The 20,645-nt window shown below is 46.0% G+C and overlaps 1 protein-coding gene across 5 annotated transcripts in view; it reads right to left on the bottom strand.

The window, feature by feature from the left end:
• The window catches only part of LOC116951827 (tetratricopeptide repeat protein 39B-like), a 113,315-nt gene that overhangs the window by 49,164 nt on the left and 43,506 nt on the right, over positions 1-20,645 (bottom strand). For 2 of the 5 annotated variants that reach the window (XM_032970587.2, XM_032970590.2), the window contains 3 exons: positions 11,739-11,843; positions 10,541-10,672; positions 9,924-10,000 (listed from right to left, as the gene is read on the bottom strand). In XM_032970587.2, coding sequence (XP_032826478.1) covers positions 9,924-10,000; positions 10,541-10,672; positions 11,739-11,843 — 314 coding nt within the window. Of the gene's footprint in view, positions 1-9,923; positions 10,001-10,540; positions 10,673-11,738; positions 11,844-13,558; positions 13,708-13,731; positions 14,014-20,645 lie in introns of those variants that run through there. The other 3 variants (XM_032970589.2, XM_032970591.2, XM_032970592.2) reach the window with 3 other exon arrangements.

The raw sequence follows: 20,645 nt of genomic DNA, 5'->3' as shown, positions 1-20,645 counted from the left end.
TGTGCTATTTGGGTCACGGATCCAGAGAAAACGGCTTGTGTTCGCGATTGGCCGACCCCCAAATCCGTGGGTGATATGCGCAGTTTAGTCGGGTTTGCGTCGTACTAACGCAGGTTTGTACCGCAATTTGCCTCGGTCGCCAAGCCCTTGCATGCCTTGACGGCTAAAAAACAGAGATTTTGATGGGGAACGGAGGAAGAGGCTGCATTCCCAGCCCTTCGCGAGCAGTTGTCCGACACGCCAACCCTCGAGTATCCCGATTTCTCCCTGCCATTTATCCTTGACACCAGACGCTAGTGACATGGGCATAGGCGCCGTCCTGTCCCAAGTTAAGAACGGGATTGAGAATGTGGTCGTGTACGGCAACCGCGTCCTGTTCCCCGCAGAACGTCGTTATTGTGTCACTCGTAGAGAACCATTGGCCATGGTCTATTTCATTCAACAATACAGGCCTTACCTCTATGGTAGGGAATTGATTGTTCGCACAGATCACGGGGCCCTCCAGTACTCCTTAAAGGTTGAACAACCTTCTGGCCAACTTCCGCGTTCGCTTGAAATTCTACAGGAATTCTCATTCCGCGTGATATATTGGAAAAGTGTTCGACACTGCAACGCGGACGCCTTGTCCCGTTTGTCTCAATTGTCTTGTTGTGCATGTTCGTCAGGTGCGGGCCGTTGTAGACCCTTGACGGCGAAATCGGCTACCGCCATGGCTGCGTTCAATGACACGGAGCCCGCTGGGGGCGGTTGCACCTGCCGATAGCATTTTGCACCTTACACACTCTGCATGGGTTTGCGAACAGTCGGATGATGGTTCCCTACGGGTCTTGTGGCGTCGCGCGGAAATTGAATAACAAAAAAAACTCCCGTGCCTGTTGATGGGTCGCGATTGGTTCTTCATGAGAACCTATTGATGTGGAGAGAGGACATGTTGGACTGTTGTCGTGTTGGAGTCCCCACTGTTCTTCGAGGTGAATTGATTCGTGTGGTGCACGAGAATAAATTGTTACATATCGGTGTTCGGAAGACCTTGCTGACACTGCAGCGTGATTATTACTGGCCGGGGATGACCGCTGATGTGTACAAAGTGGTCCAAGGGTGCACAAAATGTGTGCGCAGGAAACCGCCGCAGCGAAAGTCCCATCCTCCGCTGCAATCTATTTCGGTTTCACAGATCAACGAATTGGTAGCGCTCGATATCCTTGCGCCCTTCCCTGCCACTCCGAGCAAATACATTTCTCTTAGTGGGGGTTGCATAATTCTCCAGATGGCCGCTGCCTGACCAGTCGGCGGCTTCCATTGCCGAGGAATTTTTGTACGGTTACGTAATGGACAAGGTAACCCCTGAGCAGTTGCTCACTGACCAGGAGTGCAATTTCTCATCGAAATTGCTGCGCGAGGTTTGCGACGCTTTGGGCACTAAGAAAATTAGAACATCACCATACCACCCCCAGACAGATGGGATGGTGGAGCGCCTGAATAGAACTCTGACCTTCATGCTTTGTCAGGCGGTTGACGCGGCACAAACGGATTGGGATTTGCATGTTCCGAGTGTACTAGCCGCATATAGGATGGCCCCTCATACTTCCACAGGATTTTCACTGGTTTTTCTCATGTATGGGAGGGAAAATGTACCCCCTGTGGATGCCCAATTGGGTTCGTCACTGAATAAGGGGAAATCCAAGTTGCCTGAGCATGTGAAATTACCCTGGAACACATTTCGATGGCTCGAGAGACGGCCAGAGTTAACGCCGCCAAAGCACTGAAGAACAATGAACGCAATGCAGGGAAACGGGATCACGTGCTACCATGGTCCATTGGTGACAGGACATGGTTGGATTGCCCACAGGTGCCGGTTGGTACATCCCCTAAGCTGCATAAGCCCTGGCAAGGTCCCGTGGAAGTGGTCGAGGTCAAACAGCCGCAGTGTGTGCATATACCGGTGGGCTGTCGCCGTTGGTTTGTCCATCCATCTCGGTTGAAGCCGTTTGTTCCTCCGCGGATTGCCTCTCCATCTCCAACAATTGGTCTGCCGGTGTCTGGTGTGTCCGATGAGCCGGGGATAGTGCGGTCGGAGGGCATGCGTCAGAAGGATTGTGTCGTGCCACTCACAGCATCCGAGCCTGTGACAATGGACGGACTTTGAAGCCTCACTGAAAGCGGGGAGGTGCCTGCTGCCTCCGAGCCTACTGCACCTGTGCCGCCTGTTGCGACCCACTTCTCCGGGGGTTCTGGCGGTGTGCACACCGCTCGAACAGGAGAGGAAGACCGTCCCCGTCGATGGACCGGTGTCACGAACTCGGTCTAAAAGCTTGCGATTTCGTTGATCTCATTGTTCTGCGCATTGCTTGGAAACGGCGGAGGGGTTGTAATTGGTTCTTGCGTTGTGTTCTCTCCATCTTGTTACTTTGCACAGCTCATTTTCTCCTTGTTCCCTCCTAATTAGGTCTTTATTTGTTCCGCCTTTTTATGAAAAATAACCGGAGTTTTGCCTTCATAATTCCTTATTGCCATACTTAACCTGTGCATGGGTGCACTTACTTGTTATCTATTTTTTTCTTATGGGGGGGGGGTTATGTAATGACATGACACCTGCTGGCTGGAAAAGGGAAACACGGGTACGGGCACCACTAACACAACATCCAATCTGAAAGGGAGAGGTATATGGGGCAAAGGTAATAGGCGGGGTTGGCCGAGATGCTCCGGGAACCTGCTCGAAGGTTCCACGATAGGGCGTGGCAAGAGGCGGAGCCTAGCCGCACCTGGGGAGATATACGCGGGGGCAGACCAGGGCTCCGGGTTCGTGTGTGGAGTCTTGGGTCCGGACTGCGTCGCTGCTCGCCATCATCTCTCTCCGTCGTCCAGCCACGTGAAAGATCTCCTGCGGGCTTCCATCACCCTCCTCGGCATGCCACCAGCCAGCGGAATAGCCAAGTGTGGATGGTGGAACCGCGCTGAGTGATCGGCCGTGTGTGTGTAGCCAGTAGAGACGCTAATATCTAAGTGTTGTACTCAAGAGTGAGAAAGATAAGGTTGGTCTGTGTTGTGCCCATGTAAGAATAAAATAATAAGTACCCTCTACACGACGTGTCGCGGAAGTTGCTCATTACATGGACAGACACAATTTCAACCGAGAGGATGGATACAAACTCAGAAATCACTGGAAGGATGTTATCAACCAATTTAAGTCATAACTGGCTGTAATTTTTCCATTTTAGCACTGTCCGTTACTCACCAGTTTTGTAACCCCTTACATTAACATAACCTTCTCCGCCCTACATGTGGTGTCCTACAGTTTTTTCATCCCTCACATTAACATAAGCTCCTCCTCCTATGCTGCTGACACTTGGGCTATGCCCATTTGAAACCTTTATAAACAGTTTGCCTTTAGAGGCTAACCCCTTTTTCTCTCCATCTGATGACCGCTTGTGTTGCAATCGAAACGTCATATTTTTTTGTAAAAAAAATTTTTTTACCTACATGACCTTACCGGAAGACCTAAAGAACATAAATTCCTGCCGTCACGAAAGCTTTAAGTCAAGATTTAGTTATTAGTCGCAAAACATCGTACTCGCTGTGTAAATGGTGTGGGTTTACTCTCCAATACACTGGTGTGCTGAACCGGTCACAAATTGGCATGTTTTGTTTACGTGACAAACCTTACTAAATGGCTGCTTTGGGTGGTGGCGGGTTAACGACACATTTATATTCAAGCGATCTAACCCAAAAAAAACTCCTATGAATGTCTTTTGTGAGCAAGCATGTTCTGCAAATGCCAAGAGTTGTGAGTTAATTCCAAAGGCCGAGCAATACCAAATTAAACCAAGGGCCTCAAAACCACCTAGACTTTACGGGTTACCAAAGATTCACAAAATGTGTGTCCCATTAAGACCCATAGTACAATAGGCTCTGCCACATATAAATTAGCACAATATGTAACTAAACAAATACAGCCCTACATCGATAGGCTCTCTTCATTCATAAGACACTCAGAACATCTCGTGAATGTGATTAAAGATATTAAACTTAACCCTAATGATATTCTGGAAAGCTGTCATCTCTCTGTTCACGAGGGTTCCGGTTAACGAGTCAATTAAATTACTCGATACGACAGGTTTACCGAAAGATTCCATAATTAGCTGAGCATTGTCTAAATAACACCAATTTATTATGGAGAGGTGATTTCTATAAACAAAAGGAACAGCAATGGGCTCTCCTTTGTCTCCTGCGATTGCAAATCTGTACTTGAAAAACTTTGAAGCAAGAGCACTAGCTTGACGTACACTTGAACCATCGATGTGGATGACACTTTGGTTGTCTGGCCACATAGTAAAGCTACAGTTCATGAATTTCTAAATAATTTCAATTCGCAAAACCCAGCCACCAAGTTCACCATGGAAGTGGAGGTGGATAACTCTCCCATTCCTGGATATTTTGCTCTGACGCAGCCCAAATGGTAAAACAACACACATCACCCCGCACAGAAATCCTCTCCCATCAAAGCGCTCATACATCGGGCTAAAAAAGTGTCAGATTATGAAAGTCTGAGCGAGATTAAACATGTTAAAGCTCTACAATTAAACGGTTACAATAATGCTCAAATTAACAGAGCATTGAATGCTAAACCCAAATCGAACAGCAATAATGCTGAAAGTGATCATGTTATTAAAACAATAAAACGGCGGCTTGCCATCCTCTGCCACCTCCATGTGGCGATAGATCTTTCCGAGCTCTCTCCGAGCTTACATTTACATGCAAATTTCTTACACTGACATGCTAATCTCTCACAATACAATGGCCACATTTACAAGCAAATTTCATCTCTAGCCCCTCCCACTGACCCTTGGGCTACACCCATCCCAAACCTTGATAACTCCTTACCTTAACAGTGCTCCCACTATATATTCTCAGCAGTTCTCCTGTGATATGTCTCACCTGATGACGAATGCTTGTGTTGCGATCGAAACGTCGTGATATTGTTATTATTTTTATTATTTGATCTATCTACGTGGCTTTACCGAAAGACCCAAGAATATGAATTCCTGCAGTCACGAAAGCTTTAAGTCAAGATTTAATTAAAATACCGTACATTGACAAACTAGAGTCTTGGAAAAACAAAAAATCTGAATGAGATTTGGCATGTTACACAACATATAAAACGAGTATCCTGTAATAAAGATGCATTGCCGAAATTATCAGGTGTGTATCGGATATATAGTTTTTCTGGTAAATGGTATGTTGGACAAAGGGGATGAAAAATTAGCGTTAAGAATAAAATAACTCAAAAGAAATATGAAATACTCAAACACAATTGTCGGCAGTTGCAGAACATGCTTGCTAACAAGGACATTCAATTAATTTTTTATAACATTGAAGTGTGGTGTAAAACAAATTTTTACTGGCCAAGACTAATTCGTGAATCTATTGAAATTCAGAGAAATACAAATAACTTTCACCCTTTTGACAGCTACAGGCTTGATGCAGCTAATTAACAGTGATGAACAATGTATTGCAATATAATTACAATAAACCTCCCTCTGCTCTCTGCACATCTTTGGTTCACAGTGATGATGTCATCTGGCTATATTTAAGACCGAAATCAGGTAGATCTCTTCACAATTCTGGCAAAATAGTCCGATGCTGGATGTAATTAGCAGCGAAACGTTGTACTCAAATTGTAAATGTTGTGGATTTACTCTCCAACACACCAGTGGGCTGAAGTAGTAACTAATTGGCATGTTTTGTTTATGTGACAAACCTTACTAGTTGGCTGTCGGGTGGTGGTGGGTTAATGACACATTTATACTTAAACGATCAAACCCCAAAAAAACTTTATTACGAACAATATTGGTCGCGAGAGCCTACATGTCAAACTTACTCAGTTTACTTGGAAAACCTTGCCAAGTATGAGGTCTTTTATGAGGGTCTACAATGAGACATACAGCATTGGGGACGATGCTCAAAATCAGCTCTCAGCATCAGATTTGCTGTACTGCCTCTTATAAGCACCTGATTGCCAGTACAGGTCTGTGTGATACAACAATCCTAAAACCAAAGAGCTGGCTTACAGTCATGTGGCCACCACCCCGAGAGCAATTTGGAAAGCTAGAGACACGCACAGACAGATGTGATGTGAGATGGGGGCAGAGTGGGTGAGTAAGCCATGAGACAGATGAACAGCGATGATGTTAGATGGAGGGAGATAGTAGATTTGAAGCTTTCGTGACTGCAAGGATCCATACTCTTTGGTTCTATTCGGTAAAGTCACGTAGGTAAAAAATAAAAAAATAAAACAAACAAATTCACGACGTTTCGGCCACAACACAAGTGGCCTTCATCTGGTGAAGGGACCAAACTGTCCAGAGGACAGCGTTGGAGTGAAGAAAGCCAAGCGCAGGTCGCCTCCTTTTAAGCTGTGAGGGGGTAAACAGAAAATGCCTTGACAAAGGAAATTAGCATAAAATGTACTACTGTGAAAGCTTGGAATTAGCATAAAACGATATTACACCACCTTGGAAGTTTGGAATGCCACTACTTGAATAAATATACTGTACCATTGAAAATTAGTTTAATGTTTGGTTCGATTTAGAACATCTTTCCAATGGTTGCTTAATTTGAAACCATCTTCTCGGTTGAAATTGTGTCTGTGTTTGTAAATCTGAATTGCCTCGTGAACAAATCTCTGATAAAAACCCGTGGGTTTGCAAAGAACCTTGGTATCGGAGAAAATTATATTGTCATCACCCACTGCGTTGTAACAGTGATCAGCTACAGCAGAATAATTAGTTCTGCCGTGTTTCAAATCTGATTTGTGCTCACGAATTCGGTCAGAGACATGTTTCTCCCTCCATACAGAAACAACCACTTGATACTCCGATCAAAACCATCACACTACCATATATAGCAAGCATTACTAAAAAGATCTCCAAAATTCTAAACAAACATAAGATCCTGGTCCGGTTCAATACAGTACACAAAATCCGTGACCTGATCCCTTCCGTGAAGGATGTCATTCCTGACTTACAGTACCCCGGGGTTTACAAATTGATCTGCACCTGTGGTGACTGCTATATCGGGGAAATGAAACGACATGTCTCTGACCGAATTCGCGAGCACAAATCAGATTTGAAATACGGCAGAACGAATTATTCTGCCGTAGCTGATCACTGTTAACGCTGTGGGTGATCACGATATAATTTTCTCCGATACCAAGGTTCTTTGCAAACCCACGGGTTTTTATCAGAGATTTGTTCACGAGGTAATTCAGATTTACAAACACAGACACAATTTCAACCGAGAAGATGGTTTCAAATTAAGCAACCATTGGAAAGATGTTCTAAATCGAACCAAACATTAAACTAATTTTCAATGGTACAGTATATTTATTCAAGTAGTGGCATTCCAAACTTCCAAGGTGGTGTAATATAATTTTATGCTAATTCCAAGCTTTCACAGTAGTACATTTTATGCTAATTTCCTTTGTCAAGGCATTTTCTGTATACCCCCTCACAGCTTAAAAGGAGGCAACCTGCGCTTGGCTTTCTTCACTCCAACGCTGTCCTCTGGACAGTTTGGTCCCTTCACCTGATGAAAGGCCACTTGTGTTGTGGCCGAAACGTTGTGAATTTTTTTTTTTACCTACATGACTTTACCGAAGAGAACCAAAGAGTATGGAGGGAGATAGTTGGTGAAAGAGGTAGGGATCAGGGGTGCACCGAATATTTGCTCATAATTCAGATCCAGGGATAGTTTCATCATTGTCTTAAAATAAACTTTCAGAAAGTAATCAAATCCCATGAATCTGTGAAATAATTAAGTTGCTTATCTAGCTCAAGATGAAGTCATTGCAGTGACTTTCTGCATGGGCGATTAGCACGGTTGGTTACGTACGGTGCGAAAGAAGTTCAACATACACACATACGTGGGGGTGTGGGAGTTGAAAGCCAGAGGTGGCTCGTGGCATAGGGAGGGTGTGGGGCCCTCACTTCAGACAGCTAAGATCACAGTATGTATATATCTCTCTTAGATCTCTTTTCTAAATTTCGATTTAAAGCTTTTGTGACTGCAGGGATTCATCTTCTTGGTTCTTTTGGTAAAGTCACGTAGAATGGAAATAAAATAATAAAAATAAAACATAATGAAATTTGTTTCATAAAAATATGTTTTATCTTTATTATTCGATTTCCATTCTAAGTGACTTTACCGAAAGAACCAAGAAGATGAATCTCTTTTCTACTCAACATGTTTTCGATCACAGCTGTGCATTCTACCTCTCCTAAATACACATCTCTAACCCAGTACATTATTCCCAAATTTTATGTTTATGATTATATCTCTCTCTCTCTCCTATTTCGAATTTGTCTTTTTTCTAGAATTTTCTCTGCTATATCACCACTCTTCAATTTCTTACATATATTATCTCCTACCTTCTGAATAATCTCAGCTAAATCGATCATTACAGTGCAACTCAGAACCTAACCGGGAAACTCCCCTCGGATTGCCGTGGTTTGGTAATCCGGCAAAACACCGCAGGGTGTAAGACCAACAGCGCTCATATCGTCATTTTGAATAAGTCTGGAATCATAACTGTCGCTGATTATCACGGCTCTTTTTATTTGTCATAAATAATTTCAACATTTAATTTCCTGAAAAAAGTATTTACAAAAAAATATATTAATACTAGCCTTTTTCCCGTCCTAGGACGGTAGCTGTAATATTTATGAAAAAATTGAGCAGAGTATAATAGTATCTTGTGTAAATTTAATGGCAGTGAATCTTGCACAAAAGAATGTCATAAAACACCTCTGCATTTCACTGTAGCACTGAATTAATGGCAGTGAATCTTGCACTAAATGTCATAAAATACCTGACTGCATTTCACTGTAGCACTGTATTAATGGCAGTGAATCTGGCACAAAACTATGTCATAAAACACCTCACTTCATGTCACTGTAGCACTGTATATAACTGACCTTCAATTTGTTCAAATTCACTGCACTGATACTTTATTCTCTTCTGCTTTCAGTCGCTGGGGTTGAAATAAATTGGAAATCGATACAATATCTGGAAAATCACCGAGAAATGTCTATTTTACCATAATGTAGAAGCATAAATTAGACTTACCTTTTGTCTCAAGTACTGAAGAAAAAAATAATAACACCAAATCCACTTTGTTTCTGCGAATAATTATTTATTAGATTCACTTTCAATAAAGAAACGTGAAACTTAAAGCGAATTTGCGAAAAATAATCTTTCCGCTCGACCTTCTTCTACGTGAGTGTAAAAATCCACCTGCTCACCTACTCATGAATATTAATGATGGGGGGGGGTGCGGCATGTGGAGCGACGTCACATGCGTTACACACATTCTTGGCTCATTATAGTAGTAATACTATTATTCTACAGACACATCATAGTTAAACACAACTGGAAGTGCCTCAGCAATGGAGAGAACTAAGGATGCTGTTATTTGTAGATACTGAAAGATATATTATTTTTTAAACTAAACTAAAAACAATTTTTTTACCAGCCAAAGCCCACTAATCTATTCTCTTTTTCCACATAAGCCAATCAAGTCGCTTATCGTGTGGAGTTTTATAGTTACAGCCAAATAATCTAAACGCATGTTTCGAAATGTGAAGTCAAAAACCGTAGGAACTAGAGAAAAATCGACGTGACCATGGGAAGAATGTGAAAACTCCAAATACATAGGCGTGATGGTCGGAACCGAAACCAAAACCTGTTGCATACCAAGTGATGGAGATAACATCTCGCCACCATGGCCACCGTGGCGAGATGTTACCAAGGGACAAATAGAGCAGTAATCCACGTGACATGGACTCAGGCAGGAGAGTTAAGTGCAACCGAGGAGATGCAAGTGGTGAGAGAGTAAACCATTACGTGTTCGCACGTGTAATGCTCACCCTCTGTACAGCGGTCTGCCGTTGGTCGGTTCAGAAAGCTGCTTAGAGACTCCGCAATGCTCACTTTTCTCCGAAACCTAGTACACAAAAATGCATGTTGGTACTATCTAAATGTAACCTTAGTGCGACTTGCATTTTATAAATAGACAGTATTATTTCTAAATGTTTTATTTTGTGCCAAGTTTGTGAGCGCTTCAATTTTTACCAAGTCAAATGCTTTTTCAGACTCTTTGGTTCTTTCGGTAAAGTCACGTAGGTAGAAAAATAAAATAAAAAATAATATATCATGGTCTACAAGCCAGGCACATAATGGCAATTGAAATTCAGCAGTCTCCAACGATAACCTGGTGTTTATTCAAAGATTATTCCCCGATATGACAACGTGCCATACGTGGGAGTTATGATTTAATCAACTACTTCACTCAACACAAATAAGCCTTTTATTTTAAACAATAAAATCACAAAATAACATCTCCAATGCCTTTCAACCAAATAGCTCATTAACACAAAACGTCTTCTACATATTGGTACTCTGTCCTTAAAAGCACGGGCCAATGTAAAGAGGATGAGCGCAAAAACCTTCAACATCGAGTAACTTTGTGACCAGACCGACCTACTTGTGACAAGCGTCCAGAGATGCTTTGGTGGAGCCGATGGCGTTCGCGATGTCCTGAGGGTCGAAGGTCATGTTTGCCTGTAGGCCAAGAATGGTGCAGTATCCCAGGGCATGGTATATGCTGTCCTGGGACCTACGCGCACGATTACAAGGAAAGCCTTCAACACCACCACCCCCATCACCCTCCCCCCGTTCAAGATCGAGATGTCACTCTTTGCTCAAGCTGGTGATGCCACTACTGCACCTCACCAACGCTTTTTACCCTCTGCCAGATCCCGCAGCCGACACATGACTTCCAACATCCGCCCTGACAGTATCCATGTACTAAGCCTTCGGTCTTCTCTTCCCCTCGGTCGCTGGAATCACTTAGACCACTCTGTCTGTTTCGGCAACCAGCCATCCCCTATCGTGTACACATCACCACCACTCCCACCATCATTCATCACCATCATCATCATTCCTGTTCAAACCATCTTCAACACAACCAACACAATACAATTTATATGTGTGCAAAATATCAATATACAAATGCAGCTCCAAATTAAAAACAAATGCATTTATAAAAAATACTAATTCTATGAATGCATATTATGCACTCAAGATAGGCAGTGTGTGTGTGACTGCTGGAAGACTACGGTAATAACGGTAATCACCCTTGCATTTGTATAGCATGGCTTAAACCATCAGCAAATCAAAAGCGCCTTACATTACATCTCACACATTCGAAGGGGACCTCTCATGACAGCTGTTCGGGTGTGGCACGAGGCGACTCAAAATTTCCCTGCAAGTCAGCAATAGTCTGCCAGTAGGTGGTGATGACCATTATGTGCAATCGCAATTGAGTAATTAACAATGTAATTTTCTAATTTGGCAAATTTGGATCATGAAGCAGGCACAAAATAGCCTGCTCTTTTCAAATCCGAGATAAAGGGATATACGTGGATGAGTGTGTACACCAGCTGCGTAAGCATAATTCACAGGAGAGTGAGCGTATATGGAAGACTTGTGAACGAGTGAACACGATTTTATAGGAGAGTGACGGAGTGAATCATCGGTGAGAGAGCGCGATTTGTGGGTGAGCGAGTATGCGGAAAATTAATCAACCAATGGTGGTAGGCGTTTCGTGCATTGGTGAGCACGACTCAGGAACACAAGGGTTCCCCCCCCCCCCGTGGTCAAGCATGCGTGGGAGCAAATACCAAGGCTGCAGCTTCTCCAGGGCCTCCGAGAACTTGTTGTTGAGAAAGAGGTTGAGGACGAGTGTGCACTCTGCAATCCCGGTCTCCAGATCCATGTGGGATGGGCTGGAGGCACAAACATAGACAAACTCATCACATTCATCAACAGCAATGGGTGATAGAGCTTTCAGTAGTCAGGCGCCTTGATTGTGGAATGTCATACCTCAGTTCGTTAGGGATGCTCCGTCTGTCGAGGTTTTTAAGGCTAGTCTGAAAACACATTTATTTTTTCTTGCATATCCGTTTGTGTAGGGTTGTTTTACTCTTATATTTAATGTTAAGGCTTTTTACTGGGATTGTGTTGAAAAGCGCTGTGAGACTTATTTGAATGGCGCTATATAATACTTTTATAATTACTAGCAGTGACTCCTAATCACAGGCTGGCATTTGGCAAAGCAAAGAGAGAACAAAAGCAGAGGTTGACAGCTGGATACAGTAATAACTATGTAACGACTCACCCAGCCCAAAGCACTCTGATCCAATATCTCACTTTCCAGTGCACAGCACAAGGCATTTTTTGCTTTTCTCTTTGGTGGCATGAGGAATTATAGGTGTCCCAGCTATGTTCTCTGATGATGGACATAAGTAATGGGTGATTGCTATTAAATTTGATAAACAATGTTTTTGTATGTCTAGTAGATAATCTCGTTCTGTAACCTCTCATATGTATGGTCTACTCTATCATAACGTGCGTTTATTCTGTGCCTTAGTTATATTGCCCATCTCATGATGTCTTTACCATCTCATCTGCACTGTCTTATTATCTTGACAATACGGTCCCCTCCTTTGCAGATGACAGTACATATCACGCAATGGCTTTAACCATCAAAACCTGGTCACGTTCAACTGGACAAACCCATTCGCTGGTAATATGTAAAAGGCTGGCAATTCCAGTTCTGCCCATCATATGAACAATGATCTTCTTATCTAAGGTAAAAGTATTCATATGCTTTGCACAACAATCTCACCTGACATGTCATGAATCAGAATCATTTATTTGGACTGGAGGAATCCGGAATGGATAACCAAGGAGAAATCTTCTTATCCATGGCCCTAGTACCCACAACTCCTATTATCCGCTATTAAACTGGATTAGTACGTGACTGTGCTGATGACGTCATGGCACCTACTTAAGTACCCACATCAGGAATCTCTTTCACGAGAGGAGAGCTGAGCTCTTGTTAGCGCTCGGCGATGCTGGATGTAATTTCCAGCAAAAGTTAATTTAAAAAATCTGCTCGCGGTTAAAATATTTTGGTTTTGGTGAAAAAACGAATTGGCTGGTACACGTGACAACTTGAGTTGTCTGTCGGGTGCTGAAGGGTTAAGTACAAAAACTGGCATTATACCTACATGAGCTAACCTAAACGACACAAACAATTAATCATATTAGGTCATATCAATTACGACTTTAACAGTGCTGTTTGCTGCTAGCCACTTGGCATTTTGGGTCACTGTAGGTGTGCTCAGCAAACGTCATTTAAAAAATAGAAATATAACTTGTATTTACTGTGCCATATGATCTCTCCGTGCCATAAACATCGTCCCGTTAGTAAAGTCTGCGTTTATGATTTGCGAAAATTGTCAGCGTTATATTATTACCACACATCATTCACCGCAGGAAATGAGCTTAACATTTTTATTTAATTGATTGTCGTTACAGAAGGCAAAAAAATAATGCCCCAGACATTACTCCGATGAGTAAAATAAAAAAAAATTGGCGCAGTGACGCCATGATAAGGCAGCACTCGCTCAGCAAGGTTTGCGCATCCCCCTCTCACCTTCAGCCGACACACCCTCTCGTCTCTCACCATGGCTTTTGTCCTGTCTCTGCAATAAGCTCTCCCTCTTGCCACTCTTTGACATCGTTACTCTTTCCCTCTGTCTCATGTTCACCATTCATCTCTCTCTACACATCTCCAGAGGCCCCTTAAATATCTATGTTAACACAAACCTTTGAATATTGTCCATGAAAATGTGCTGATGTTGTAATATAAAAATGCACATGCAAAATAACAATGAGGTCTTTAACCAAAATGCAGAAATACTCCACACCGTTGAAGAGGAAGAGTCTCTTCTCTGTCACCGAATACATTTTAAAAATTAACAAAAGGATGTGATGCCACTGCGGAAATGAGTCAGGCCACCCCATTGGTGAAGAATTGCTGCTTTGTCACATGTGGACTGCCCGTATTCTTAACCCCTGAAAGGCCTACGCCGCTGGATGGCTGCCCCTACACAGAGCAAACAAAATTACAACTCACCACTCACACTCATCTCACTCATATATTCACCTCACTCACTCAATAATCACCATTCCCACTTATACAATTGTAGTGACTGTACGCTTCACTGTATGGTGCCGGGCTTGCGAAGTCACGGCCGGTAACGTTGTGATTACGGGCAGCCCGGGTTATGGGCTGCAGTACCAGCTCTAGCGGTGGTTGGGTGAGCGCTGGTTAGCGCGGAGGCACCGCGAGCAGTGTGCGGTGCCGGCTCCCAGTGAGGGAGCGAGAGGGAGCGTCAGCCAGCCAGGGTTACTCTGGGGCATGACACTTTGGCTGACCTGTTGTCACGTGACCGGCCAATACTGGAGGAGGGTCACCTGTGAACAGGGGCCGGTCACGTGGTTCCGAGGGGCTCTCGGGAACATTCGAGAAGGAGCTCGAGAAGCCTGGAAGGTGGGCGGGGCTGAGGGCGTAGCCAGCCCCAGCCCACGAGCATATAATGAGAGCTCTGTGAGGAGCTCGGGGTTCTTTAAGTGTTGGTGTTCGAAGATCCACGTCGGGGAGAAGCCTCTAGCCACGCAGTCCGGGACCCAGCTTGTGGTCTGGACCGGGATAGCGAACAGTGTCTGGATCTGCCGTAGCGTGGATAGATGGGCATTCGAGACCCGAGCGTAGGTTGTGTTATGTTACGTACTGTTTTGTGAATGGATAGTGTTGCTCCCAAGATAATGTCTGCGACTCAGTTGGGACTCACTACAACTGGTGTCGGAAGTGGCCAACTTGCTAAGCTGTAGCTAGCAGTAGATGAGTATGTTTACATGTCGCAGAATTCGTGTACGTGCGTCGGACGCTGAAGACGACGAGGAGCTGATTCCTCCCACTGCCGCCGAGGACGGAGCGGAGACACTGGCCGCGGAGCAGGGCGCAACCGGGGCGCGGGGCTCCTCACCTTCTGTTGAGGAGCTCGTCAGGGATGCGCATGGCCGTCTCACTGACCTCCTCCAAGCAGCATCCTCCATCCTCGTCGAGAAGGGGCGGTGGAGCTGTCCGGGCGAGGCGACTTGGCCGCCATTTCGTAAAGGGCGGGAACGCCACCGTCATTTTGCCGCTGACGGGGAGCGCGGTGCCCGCCAAGCTTGAAGCGGGGACGTCCTCGTCATTTGACGTCCAGTCGCCCCGCCGTCGGCTGCCCTTCATTAAATAATTTGTTGCCGCTAGCGGAGATTGGATAGCGTTTAAAAGATTTCTTACGAATGCTGACGTGATGGGGTGGTCAGAGGCGGACGCACTGGAGGCGCTTCCCACTGCCCTCGATGGCGATGCTTTGGTGGCATTCCTCTTCATCCCGCCGTCCGAGAGGTCCCTCCTCACGCAGGCGTTTGACCAGATGGGTGCCACTTTTGAGCCTCCGCTGAACACCCGCCAGAAGTTCGCAGTGAGGCGGAGAGGTGACGATGAATCGACCCACCCGTACAGGAGTGCGCTCTTAGCACTGGCGAAGGCCGCGTATCCGCGCATGGATCACGATGGCCATGACGCGCTTGTCCTTGAGAAGATCTTGGAGCTCGCCAAAGATCTCCGCACTGCTTCCCGCCGACGGCGGGGAGGTTTCTTCACTCAAGATTGGCAGGTGTATCCTGGCGCAGGAGACCCTGCAGCGTGACAGGGTGTTGGTGGCGTGCTCTGCGTCTTCTGCGGGGCTCCAGGGTCACACGGAAAAGACAGGCTGCGTCCGCATGTTCGCTGCATCAGCGGGGCACTGATTGACGTTCCAGCGACGGACAGGTCACCTGCTACAACTGCCGCCTGCCGGGGCATGTCCAGTCGGGCTGCCGGGTTCCTCGACAGCGGGCCTTGGGACGTCCGCCTTCATACGACTCCATACCCTCTAAGGCGAGTCGTGGTGCACCTCACACTCGGCCCCGGGGTTCCCTCCATTCATCGGGGGGTCCGGTGTGTTGGGGTCGCGCGCGTGTTCGGGGGGGGGGGGGGGGGGGGCGGGTCGTGTTCGCAACGCGTGGCTGCTCCGACCTGATCAGTGGTCGGAGCTGGCAGGTCGCGTGGTCGTGGCAACCGCGGAGTTGTCGGCGGTGCTCGGGTTTGTTGAGGGGGTTGAGGTGCGCATGCTTGTGGATACTGCCACGTCCTCGACCATTATATCCGAGTTGATTTATACCATTTTGCCACGCCGATGTCACGTTTTGGAGCCGGTAGATGCTCCGTGTTTCGCCACTAATGGTGGTTCGTTGGGGATAATAGGCTGGATCTTTGTTACGTTGCGCATTGCCGATGTCCAATTGTCGGGCCACGTGTTGGTGTCCACGGCCCTGGCTGTCCCGTGCCTACTGGGGACTGATTTTCTTGGCAAGATGCCCTTGAAAGTTCGTATCGATTAGGGATGTTTGGAGTTGCCGTCGGAACGGCGTATGGCTTTTCTTCTGTCCCCGACTCGCATGAATGTTGCTAATGCTATGGTGCAGGCACTTGCATGCCGCACGGTGCGGATCCCCCCTTGCGCGCAAATGCTAGTCGAGGGATGTCGCCGATTGCAGCGCAGATGCTGGTCTCCCAGGACCAGCCGCCGTTTATACAGGTCCTAAACACCAGGTCTAACACTACGATTATTCAATAGGGTTCCGTGATCGTTCACGCGTCCCCGGCGTGTCCGAAAGCGGATGTTGTGGGAAACGTCAGGGTCGGCATTAGCTCTCACGGAGAGAGATGAACGCCGAAGCTAAGGGTGCTCCTGCGGGAATTTTACGACATTTTTAGTAAGTCGAAATTTGACATCGGTCGGACATCTCTATTGAGCCACCATATTGACACATGTAATGCTGCCCCTATTCGCCAGAATCCTTATCGCATGAGTCCGACTGAGAAGGACCATGTCCGTGTGGCGGTGGATGAAATGTTGGCCACGGATATAATTTCGCCATCCACCAGTCCATGGGGGGCTCCGATGATCCTTGTTCAGAAACACGAGAGCAGTATGCGGTTTTGCATCGATTTCAGGAAACTTAACAAAGTGCGACTGATGCCTCGCAAGCGGCCGCTCATGTCGACCTCGCGTGCTCGGAAGGCCAAGGACCAGACGACCCAGCCTACTGCTCTGTGTGAGGAGCCGGCTTCGTCGGGTCGATTTTTTGCTACCTCCGGCGCTCCCAAGGCGGTCGAGCCCAACCCTTCTGGAGGATCGGCGTCACGGACTCGTTCAAAGACTCGATTTGCACGATCCCGCACATTGCACACTCCCACACCATCATGGGCTGTCTCGCTCGCTTGAGTCATGGCCAGTATTTGGCTGATCCTGCTCACCATCGAGCTCATAAGCGTTAATGATAATTGGTTTTTTACCCTTTTATCTGGCAACAAAACTGACACCTTTTTTTACAAGGAGTCATGTTTGCATTCACCACAATACCTGCGGTCGGAATGCAAACAAAAAACATAACTCTGATAATGTATGCACTGTCCTTGAAATTGATTGGTCCACACCCGAGACAGCTTTCCTTAGAGCCTAGCCTCACATGGTGTTGGACCAGATGACGCCAAAAAGTGCACTAAAAAAGGTGTCAATTTTGTTGCCAGATAAAAGGGTGAAAAACCAATTATCATATTTTGCTACTGGCAAAGGAGGTTCCAATGGTGCTCATGAGCGTTGTTACACGTTGAGGGTGGGAGATGTTGATTGTGGGGATTTCGTGCGCCGCGGTTGTCGGTTTGACCGTTTATTTTTTTTGTCTTGTCATGTGTATACAGTTGTCTCTCACTATAACGCGGTTCACCTTTCGCGGCCTCGCTGTTTCGCGGATTTTTTTGTGTAATTTTGCATGCTTTTTTTTCCTGCGTATAGTATGAACGCGCATTGTGTTCGGCGTCATGATTGGCTAAGGGAGAACCGCACATGTGTTCTGCGTCCTGATTAGCTAAGGGAGTACAGGATGCGTTCGGCTAGCCAGATTTACAAAAATGTTTGGGCTTGAAAACAGGTTTTGATCTTTTGTTTCATTTACTAATATTGTACTTATTTTTTTAAATCTGCGAAAGTTTGAACTTTGAGAGTGTTTAAATAAGAGAGAAATGTGAGAAAATGTTAATGCCTGTCAGAAAAAATTGTATAAAAGTGTGTGGTTAGGGGTTTTACGGCCTTAAAACATGTATAATAATTGTAAAAAATAAAGCTGATTACTTCGCGGATTTCGTCTATTGCGGGTTATTTTTAGAACGTATCCCCCGCGATAAACGAGGGACCACTGTATATTGTACAGTTGGGTTGGGTTATTTATTGTTTCCTTGTTATGTTGTTGGAGCACACTTGTTGGTTATTCTGTTAGTTATGTCGGTTGCTTGCTTTGGGGGGAGTTAGCAGCCATGACGGCTGGAAGCTACGTAGGGGGGGGGGGGGTGATGTAGTGACTACTTGTCACTGTATGGTGCCGGGCTTGCGAAGTCACGGCCGGTAACGGTGCAATTACGGGCAGCCCGGGTTATGGCTGCAGTACCAACTCTAGCGGTGGTTGGGTGAGCACCGGTTCGCGCGAAGGCACTGCGAGCAGTGTGCGGTGCCGGCTCCCAGTGAGGGAGCGAGAGGGAGCGTAAGCCAGCCAGGGTTACTCTGGGGCATGACACTCTGGCTGACCTGTTGTTACGTGACCGGACGATACTGGAGGGGGTCCACGGTGGACGAGGGCCGAGGGGCGGTCACGTGGTTCCGAGGGGTTCTCGGGAACATTTGAGAAGGAGCTCGAGAAGCCTGGAAAGGTGGGGGGGCTGAGGGCGGAGCCAGCCCCAGCCCGGGAGCATATAATGAGAGCTCTGAGGAGCTCGGGGTTTTTAAAGTGTTGGTGTTCGAAGATCCACGTCGGGGAAAAGAAGCCTCTAGCCACTCGGTCCGGGACACAGCTTGTCGTCTAGACCAGGATAGCGTACCGTGTCTAGTTCTGCCGTAGCGTGGATAGATGGGCATTCGAGACCCGAACGTAGGTTGTGTTATGTTACGTACTGTTATGTGAATAAATAGTGTTGCCCCCAAGATAACGTCCGCGACTCAGATGGACTCACTACACAATCATATTAATACTCACCACTTACCATGCAAAAATTCACAATAACACTCACTCATCAAGTACACAAACACTTATCACTAATACATTACATCAAATATACCAATTGGGATTTATATGGGTATTATACTGTGACCGCATCTTAGACGCTGTACAACAACAGTGGGCATATTTATTTTCAAGAGGCAATACATCAAAAACATTATTGAGCCTAGAGAATGAGCGGTGTCCCACTGAGTGGAGGTTGACTGAAGGCATCAACAGGAAGTGCACAGAGGGAGTTGAGATGAGAGAGGAGAGGGGTAGGAAGGCGTCGCTCCGCAGAAGACCTTGAAGATGATGAGGGCGACACTGAAATTGATCTGGGGCTGATTGGCATTGCACATGCTAACACTTACCATCACTCTCACCAATATGACTCTGGGCCATCTTAATACGTGACAAATCACACTAACTCTCAAATCAAATTAACACTTGAATTCACCACTACAATGAACACTTCTTCCGTATGGCTGATGCAGATGGAGAGCAACAATTACAACTTCACATTCAGGTGGTCAAGCCAGACAACCGTGTCAGGAGCAGCGGACTGTTTCGCTGTGATGTCTCCTTCGTATTTGTGGATGGAGGCATTGCGTTGTTATATGTTGTACGGTCTGTTCTGGATGAACACAGTCACACACTGGAGAGTTTTTAATGTTCTATTTGTGCATCAGGTATCCGTATCTGCCATGGTTTGTGCGGATGTGGTCTAGGGTGGACAATGAGCTTCGTGGAGGATCAAAATGAACACTCACACTTGTATTCACTCACACTGCACCCGAATGATATGATCACAGTGCACACACCACCACTCCAAAGATCCTGCAGAGCCATGAAGACTGTTGGAGCAAGTGCTGTTAAGCGAGCACCTATTAAGGCCAGTACACAGTGGATGCAGGGGTGGTGTGGCCAGAACCATGGTCAACTTACTTTGTTTTCTCCAATGCTGGTGATCATACACCACACCAGGTGCAGTAAAGAAAATGCTGACGAGCCAGATTTCGCATTTAGCCGTCGCCGTGCAGCAGTGCTTCTCAAACTTTCTCACTCCATGGCACCATGCTGAATTGAGCTCTCAACCTTCGCAATACACCGAACCAAAAAATGTACTGTGGGTCTGGTGTGTTGGGTGGGAATGCATTGCAGCCATCAACGGAGGATGTCGTGTCACCGCAGAACCAAAGACGAGCTGAATATCAGCCAGATGGTGAGCTGGAACTACTAACAATTACCCATGCTCTGTAGTCCTCTATATATTATGATGTTTTCAGACGATTAATGAGAGTTTACATGTGGGAGAATATTACAGCACTCGGTGAAAACCCACGTGGGCGATGGGGCAATGACTTTATTCCATAAAGATGGAACACATTATAAACACTTTGCTGTACTTCTTTCTTCTGGCAAGCCAGGGTATGGCGGCTCCTCCTCGACACCGCCGGGAAGAGAGTTTTACGTTTCAGTGATCCACCAACCCCCGCTGCTTCCAGTGCTGGATTACAGGTCACTTGCATCGCCAACTCCACCCGGCGAAG

The sequence above is a fragment of the Petromyzon marinus genome, chromosome 44, assembly GCF_048934315.1.
Source record: "Petromyzon marinus isolate PM22_M1 ecotype Great Lakes invasive population chromosome 44, UKy_Petmar_22M1.pri1.0, whole genome shotgun sequence".
Taxonomy (NCBI): domain Eukaryota; kingdom Metazoa; phylum Chordata; class Hyperoartia; order Petromyzontiformes; family Petromyzontidae; genus Petromyzon; species Petromyzon marinus.
The sequence above is the reverse complement of the archived record's forward strand: the minus strand, read 5'-3'. Positions and strand labels throughout refer to the sequence as shown.